Here is an 8,082-nt window from a genome sequence, read left to right as displayed (position 1 = left end):
TGTCCCTCCTCCCTCTCTATAACCTCCTACAATCCTCCAAGATCTCTGTGCTGTTACAATTCTGGCCTCATATACATTCCCGATCTACATCACTCCACCATTGGTGGCCATGCCTTCAGCTGCCTGGGCCCTAAGCTCTGGAATTCCCTCCCTAAACCCCTCCGCCTCTCTTTCCTCCTTTAAGACACTCCCTAAAATCTACCTCTGACCAAGCTTTTGGTCACTGGAATATCTCTTCACATGACTTAGTATCAAATTTTCTTTGACAACTCCCCTGTGAACACTCTATGAAACGCTATATAAATGCATTTTGCTGTTGTTGACGCCCTCCCGGTTATGTCACTCTGTCACGTGCTAAGGGCGGGCTCAGCGGCGACACGTGACCGTGTGACGTACAAGGGCTGTTGGACAATTTTCTTTCTCCAGCCGATTAATAAACAAACCTCCCGAGCTGGTCAACTGGTCAGTCCGCTAGTTAACTGCTAGTTAGTTAGTTAGATCGCTGCCTCCCCATTCCCCTCCTTCATCCTCAGTTGTTACTGGACCAGGATGGAAGCGGATCCGCAGGGTAAGACTGTTACAACCCGAGTTACAATGTAGCCACTGCTCTCCGCCCCGGGTAGAGGGAGGACTGAGGGAGGGAGGGACGGGGGATTGAGTGAGGAACTAGCTGGAGGGATGGGAGACTGAGGGATTGAGTGAGGAACTAGCTGAAGAGGGACGGGGGATTGAGTGAGGAACTAGCTGGAGGGACGGGGGACTGCAGGATTGAGGTGAGGAACCAGTTGGAGGGATGGGGGACTGAGGGATTGAGTGAGGAACCAGCTGGAGGGATGGGGGATTGAGTGAGGAACCAGCTGGAGGGACGGGGCACTGAGGGATTGAGTGAGGAACCAGCTGAAGAGGGACGGGGGATTGAGTGAGGAACCAGCTGGAGGGACGGGGCACTGAGGGATTGAGTGAGGAACCAGCTGAAGAGGGACGGGGGATTGAGTGAGGAACTAGCTGGAGGGATGGGGGATTGAATGAGGAACCAGCTGGAGGGACGGGGGACTGAGGGACTGAATGAGGGGGGACATGCAGAGGGACTGAGTGAAGGGGAGTGAGGAGGCACTGACTGAATGAGGAGGGGTGGTTGCTGAGGAGGGTCTGGGGCTGAGGGACGGACTGGCTGAGAGCCCAGGCAGTGGCTTCTTGTCCTGGCCGCCCCGCAATCGAAGCCAAATGCGGCCATTCCTAACGTTTTACTAGATTCTAGTCGTTTTCCAACTTGCTCTTTATTTTCTCGCCCTCCCCTCAGTCCAGCCGCTCTTTGTCCTGAGGCGATCCTGTTGTCTCCAGAACTTTCCCTCTGCTCTCCGGGCGCCACTTGTGTGTTTTGCTGACACTGGGTCCGATGTCTCTGGGAAAGTCAATTAACATCATCCCCTTCCCTCACCCTGTTTATTTTATATCTTAAATTGTGACAAACTTGGTGCTAGTAAGATGTATCGCTGCTGTAACGCGGTGATGTGCGTTAAATTTGCATTTGACACAGATGTCTCTAACCTTGCTCAGTTATTATAATCGTGCTCTGTCTGTTCTGCATTGAGTGTTTTGTTTTTAATTCGGAATTAAATTTGATAGCTTCTTTTTCTTTCCACGCTTTGTTGGACAATTGTCTGATTTTTTTTTTTAAAATTTTCGTGTCTGAAATGTTCCCGGTGTTCAAACAAAGATTCGGTTGCAATTTGCTTGTTTGTTTGTACCGGACTTGAACCAAACCTGATATAGTCATGGCAGTTCGTTATCAACAGTGACTGTTGCGGTTTGTTTTACTGTAAGGCGTTATTATCCAAATTAAGCAGGAGACTTGCAGTCTATGAAAACTGTGCGTGTGGTAACAGTTGTTTGAACGATTTGATCAGTCGTTGCAAGCGGACGACGTTCAGTTTTGAACACAGACGGTGGTGAGGAGGATCCTGCTGTCTTTTCAGGGGAGTCTAGCTCCCTGCTAACTTGCCCAAGTTGCCCTTCAGTAGCACGAACCTAGATCGTGCATGTTAACAGACTGTGAAGAGCCTTAGAACCAAACCCCCAGTCCTCTTGCCTCCCACTATCTAACTCCTTACTTTCCAGCAGAGATGGAGAGTGATCAAGATTCTGGAGTAATTATTTCTCCCCCCCCCCCCCCCCCCTCCACTTCCCCCTTAAACAAGGAAGTAACTAAAACCTATTATGGTATCTCCCTCCCTGTACCCCATACTCTACAGCTAGCTTGGCACAATCCCTGTGAATCTTACTGGTTGGAAAGGTTTAATACCATACCACCCATTGTATTTGTATACTGATTCATCGCATCGGGAGGAGAAAGAGTTTGAGTGGGTAGGTGGGTGAGAATCATACAATGATACATCACTGGAGGCCGTTCAGTTCATCGTGCCTGTGTTGGGTTAACTGGAAAGATGTGTTGTATATTGTCCTTTTTTACATCATCCTGAATTAAACATATGAGCTCTCAGGGCATACTTGCACAGTGATGAGCTGTCTTTTGACACAGGCAACTATACAGAGTTATCTAATTGGATATTGTGCTCTTTAATCTGTGTTCCTGTGACCTTCAAATGTTCATTGTCCTCATGCTGACAGTGTAACTATTTTTGCAGGATTCTTTGAAATGATCTCAATGCAAACTTTGCAGAACGCTAAATTGTTAATGCTGTAGTTAATTTAGTTCCATGTTTTTCTAACGCTGACTTGTAGGGGTTTAGTTAATATTCCTGGCTGACCATAGATGCCACAAAACTGCATTGTTGTATTCTCCTTTATCCAGTCTTTTGCAATTGTTGCTCTTCCATTCAAGTTTCTACATATGCAATTTCACCATCTGAGTTTTGGCAGTTTCACAGTCTTTTTCCAGCAAACCAGCACCTTCCAAGGGAGTCAGTCTTTTTGCGTGCACACAATCTATTGTAATCTTTCCCCATATTGCTCTATTACTGTATTCTCAGGGTCCTTCTTTGGAAGATCCTAAGGCATTGTCCTCTCTTCCAACACCACAAAAAGCTGACTGATTACTCATCTGATGATGGTTTTGGGGGGGAGGGGGGTGTCTTGCTATGTGTAATATAATTGATCTAGTACATACGAATTAGGAGCAGGAGTAGGCCACTCGGCCCCTTGAGCCTACTCTGCCATGCAACAATATTACGGCTGATCTGATTGGAACCTCGACACTACATTCCCACCTACCCCCAATAACCTTTCACCCCTTTGCTTATCAAGAATCTATCTACCTCTGCCTTAAAAATATTCAAAGACACTGCCTTTTGAGGAAGAGAATTCCAAAGACTCGTGACCCTCGAGAAAAAATTCTCCTCATCTCTGTCTTAAATGGGCGACCCCTTATTTTTAAACAGTGACCCCGATTTCTAGATTCTCCCAGAAGGGGAACCATCCTTTCCACATCCACCTGTCAAGACACCTCATGATCTTGTATGCTTCAATCAAGTACATAACACAATGAGCTACAAAATAATTCTTATATTTTTAACCTCCAGCCCTCACTCACAAGGTAATACCCAACAGCGCCTCTCAAAAATATTTTCAGTAGTTTTCATCCAGTTTCTGTGCCTTCATCAGATGACCAGCTGGTCACACTAACCTCATTTGTTTTTTTTTACACGCACAATCTGTTTCTTCCTCCGCAATAATTTTGTCAAAAATACTTGTAGCCAAGAGCAGAGTATGAGTTCACTTCTTGAATCTCACTATATTGGGAATACAACTGACCAGTTGCATAAACTCGCCAATTGGCATATGATTTCTGAAGTGTATCTATATCCTGATGAGCAATTTCCTATGGATCACGTATGATTTTCCTGTATTTTTTTTCTCTTTCCTGAATTCATGTGACAAGTAGTTCCCATAATTTGTTTTGATCCCACTGGTGCATTTTCTTCCCATAATTGCTTTTCTGTAGTGTATAGAACTTAATGTCTCCTTTCAGATTGCTTCTCTCGACAGTCGTTCCCTACCTGCAGTTGTTTTAATTTGTTGCAAGTTGTCATTTAGTATCTCAACAATTTTATAACCTTATTGAAACAGTCTTTTGTAAAAATAATACTGCAAGCAAGAAGTGACAGCATTTGCAAGCTGATTTAAAAACATGCTTTACAGGATCAGTTGTGTTTGCTGGTTTGTGTTGGTTTTGGGGTTAAAATGATTTAATCATTGGAAGAATCTATGGTATTTTAATTTTGTAGACTTGGCAAGCATCTGAAACTAAGATTAACTTTCAAAAAGAAGTGTATATATTTTCTTTGTGTCTGTGTATAGTTTTTGGCACCATCTAATGAGGGGAGAGGATGTTTTTCAAGAAATGCCATGGACTTGAAAGTGGTCGAGAGTGCCATATGGGAACAGAAGGCAGTTGTGACGAGCAAGGTATAGTGTATTAAGAAGCTTGGGAGTCTTGAAGTTGGTGCCGGGATGAAATCAAAAGCTTGATGGAGATGGCAAGGTGTTGGACAGGCTTTTATGTTATTCATTGGATGTTGTCCCGTATCCATTGCCCGAAAAGGTGGTGATGACAACTGAGTGGCTTGCTCAGCCATTTCAGAGGGCAGGTAAGAGTCAACCACATTTTTTTTTTATTATTCATTCATGGGATGTGGGCGACGCTGGCCAGGCCAGCATTTATTGCCCATCCCTAATTGCCCTTGAGAAGGTGGTGGTGAGCTGCCTTCTTGAACCGCTGCAGTCCATTTGGGGTAGGTACACCCACAGTGCTGTTAGGAAAGGAGTTCCAGGATTTTGACCCAGTGACAGTGAAGGAACGACGATATAGTTCCAAGTCAGGATGGTGTGTTACTTGGAGGGGAACTTGCAGGTGGTGGTGTTACCATGCATTTGCTGCCCTTGTCCTTCTAGTTGGTAGAGGTTGCAGGTTTGGAAGGTGCTGTCTAAGGAGCCTTGGTGCATTGCTGCAGTGCATCTTGTAGATGGTACACACTGCTGCCACTGTGCGTCGGTGGTGGAGGGAGTGAATGTTTGTGGATGGGGTGCCAATCAAGCGGGCTGCTTTGTCCTGGATGGTGTCGGGTTTCTTGAGTGTTGTTGGAGCTGCATTCATCCAGGCAAGTGGAGAGTATTCCATCACACTCCTGACTTGTGCCTTGTAGATGGTGGACAGGCTTTGGGGAGTCAGGAAGTGAATTACTCGCCTCAGGATTCCTAGCCTCTGACCTGCTCTTGTAGCCACAGTATTTATATGGCTACTCCAGTTCAGTTTCTGGTCAATGGTAGCCCCTAGGATGTTGATAGTGGGGGATTCAGTGATGGTAATGCTGTTGAACGTCAAGGGGAGATGGTTAGATTCTCTCTTGTTGGAGATGGACATTGCCTGGCACTTTTGTGCCACGGATGTTACTTGCCACTTATCAGCCCAAGCCTGGATATTGTCCAGGTCTTGCTGCATTTCTACACGGACTGCTTCAGTCTCTGAGGAGTCGCGAATGGTGCTGAACATTGTGCAATCATCAGCAAACATCTCCACTTCTGATCTTATGATTGATGGTAGGTCATTGATGAAGCAGCTGAAGATGGTTGGGCCTAGGACACTACCCTGAGGAACTCCTGCAGTGATGTCCTGGAGCTCAGATGATTGACCTCCAACAACCACAACCATCTTCCTTTGCGCTAGGTATGACTCCAGTCGGCGGAGGGTTTTCCCCCTGATTCCCATTGACAGTTTTGCTCGGGCTCCTTGATGCCATACTTGGTCAAATGCTGCCTTGATGTCAAGGGCAGTCACTTTCACTTCACCTCACCTCTGGAGTTCAGCTCTTTTGTCCATGTTTGAACCAAGGCTGTAATGAGATCAGGAGCTGAGTGGCCCTGGCGGAACCCAAACTGAGCGTCACTGAGCAGGTTATTGCTAAGCAAGTGCCGCTTGATGGCACTGTTGATGACACCTTCCATCACTTTACTGATGATTGAGAGTAGGCTGATGGGGCAGTAATTTGCCGGGTTGGACTTGTCCTGCTTTTTGTGTACAGAACATACCTGGGCAATTTTCCACATTTCCGGGTAGATGCCAGTGTTGTAGCTGTACTGGAACAGCTTGGCTAGGGGCGTGGCAAGTTCTGGAGCACAGGTCTTCAGTACTATTGCTGGAATATTGTCAGGGCGCATAGCCTTTGCAGTATCCAGTGCCTTCAGTCATTTCTTGATATCACGCGGAGTGAATCGAATTGGCTGAAGTCTGGCATCTGTGATGCTGGGGTCTTCAGGAGGAGGTCGAGATGGATTATCAACTCGGCACTTCTGGCTGAAGATTGTTGCAAATGCCTTATCTTTTGCACTGATGTGCTGGGCTCCCCCATCATTGAGGATGGGGATATTTGTGGAGTCACCTCCTCCAGTTAGTTGTTTAATTGTCCACCACCATTCATGGCTGGATGTGGCAGGACTGCAGAGCTTAGATCTGATCCGTTGGTTATGGGATCGCTTAGCTCTGTCTATCGCACGCAGATAGTCCTGTGTTGTAGCTTTACCAGGTTGACACCTCATTTTGAGGTATGCCTGGTGCTGCTCCTGACATGCCCTCCTGCACTCTTCATTGAACCAGGGTTGGTCTCCTGGCTTGATGGTAATGGTAGAGTGGGGGATATGCCAGGCCATGAGGTTACAGATTGTGGTTGAGTACAATTCTGCTGCTGCTGATGGCCCACAGCACCTCATGGATGCCCAGTTTTGCATTGCTAGATCTGTTCGAAATCTATCCCATTTAGCACGGTGATAGTGCCACACAACACGATGGACAGTATCCTCAATGTGAAGATGGGACTTCGTCTCCACAAGGACTGTGCGGTGGTCACTCCTACCAATACAGTCATGGACAGAAGCATCTGCGGCAGGCAGATTGGTGAGGATGAGCTCAAGTATGTTTTCCCCTCTTGTTGGTTCCCTCACCACCTGCTGCATTCCCAGTCTAGCAGCTATGTCCTTCAGGATTCGGTCAATAGTGGTGCTACCAAGCCACTCTTGGTGTTGGACATTGAAGTCCCCCACCCAGAGTACATTTTGTGCCCTCGCCACCCTCAGTGCTTCCTCAAAGTGCTGTTCAACATGGAGGAGTACTGAGTCATCAGCTGAGGGAGGCCGGTAGGTGGTAATCAGTAGGAGGTTTCCTTGTCCATGTTTGATCTGATGCCATGAGACTTCATGGAGTCCAAAGTCGATGTTGAGGACTCCCAGGGCAACTCCCTCCCTACTGTATACCACTGCGCCACCACCTCTGGTGGGTCTGTCCTGCCAGTGGGACAGGACATACCCGGGGATGGTGATGGCAGTGTCTGGGACATTGTCTGTAAGGTATGATTCCGTGAGTATGACTATGTCAGGCTGTTGCTTGACTAGTCTGTGGGACAGCTCTCCCAACTTTGGCACAAGCCCCCAGATGTTACTAAGGAGGACTTTGCAGGGTCGACAGGGCTGGATTTGCCGTTGTCTTTTCCGGTGACTAGGTCGATGCCGGGTGGTCCGTCTGGTTTCATTCCTTTTTATTGACTTCGTAGCGGTTAGATACAACTGAGTGGCTTGCTAGGCCATTTCAAGGGCATGTAAGAGTCAACCACATTGCTGTGGGTCTGGAGTCACATGTAGGCCAGACCTGCTAAGGACAGCAGATTTCCTTCCCTAAAGGACATTAGTGAACCAGATGGGTTTTTACAACAATCGACAATGGTTTCATGGCCATCATTAGACTAGCTTTTAATTCCAGATTTATTTATTGAATTCAAATTCCACTTTCTGCTGTGGTGGGATTTGAACCCATGTCCCCAGAGCAATACCCTGGGTCTCTGGGTTACTAGTCCAGTGACAATACCACTACGCCACCGCTTCCCCCCACATTGCTGTGGGTCTGGAGTTGCATGTAGGCCAGACCACGTAAAGAGAGGAGAGTTCCTTCAGGACATTAGTGAACCAAATGGGTTTTTATGATAGTGCCAGTAATGATGACCATGAACCTAACTATTTTTTTAAATTTCAAATTTAGTTAATTAAATAATTGCATTTAGATTTCCCAACTGCCATTTT

The 8,082-nt window shown here is 46.7% G+C and overlaps 1 protein-coding gene across 1 annotated transcript in view; it reads left to right on the top strand.

The window, feature by feature from the left end:
* The first annotated feature begins 390 nt into the window (after positions 1-390).
* cyth3a (cytohesin 3a) overlaps positions 391-8,082 on the top strand; it is a 99,210-nt gene continuing 91,518 nt past the window's right edge. Inside the window, exon 1 of the mRNA XM_068056600.1 lies at positions 391-568. Coding sequence (XP_067912701.1) covers positions 550-568 — 19 coding nt within the window. The 5' untranslated portion in view covers positions 391-549. The remainder of the gene's footprint in view (positions 569-8,082) is intronic.

Source organism: Heterodontus francisci, chromosome 24 (assembly GCF_036365525.1).
Source record: "Heterodontus francisci isolate sHetFra1 chromosome 24, sHetFra1.hap1, whole genome shotgun sequence".
In the NCBI taxonomy this organism is placed as follows: Eukaryota; Metazoa; Chordata; class Chondrichthyes; order Heterodontiformes; family Heterodontidae; genus Heterodontus; species Heterodontus francisci.
Note: the sequence above shows the minus strand (reverse complement) of the source record. Positions and strands in the feature narration are given on the sequence as shown.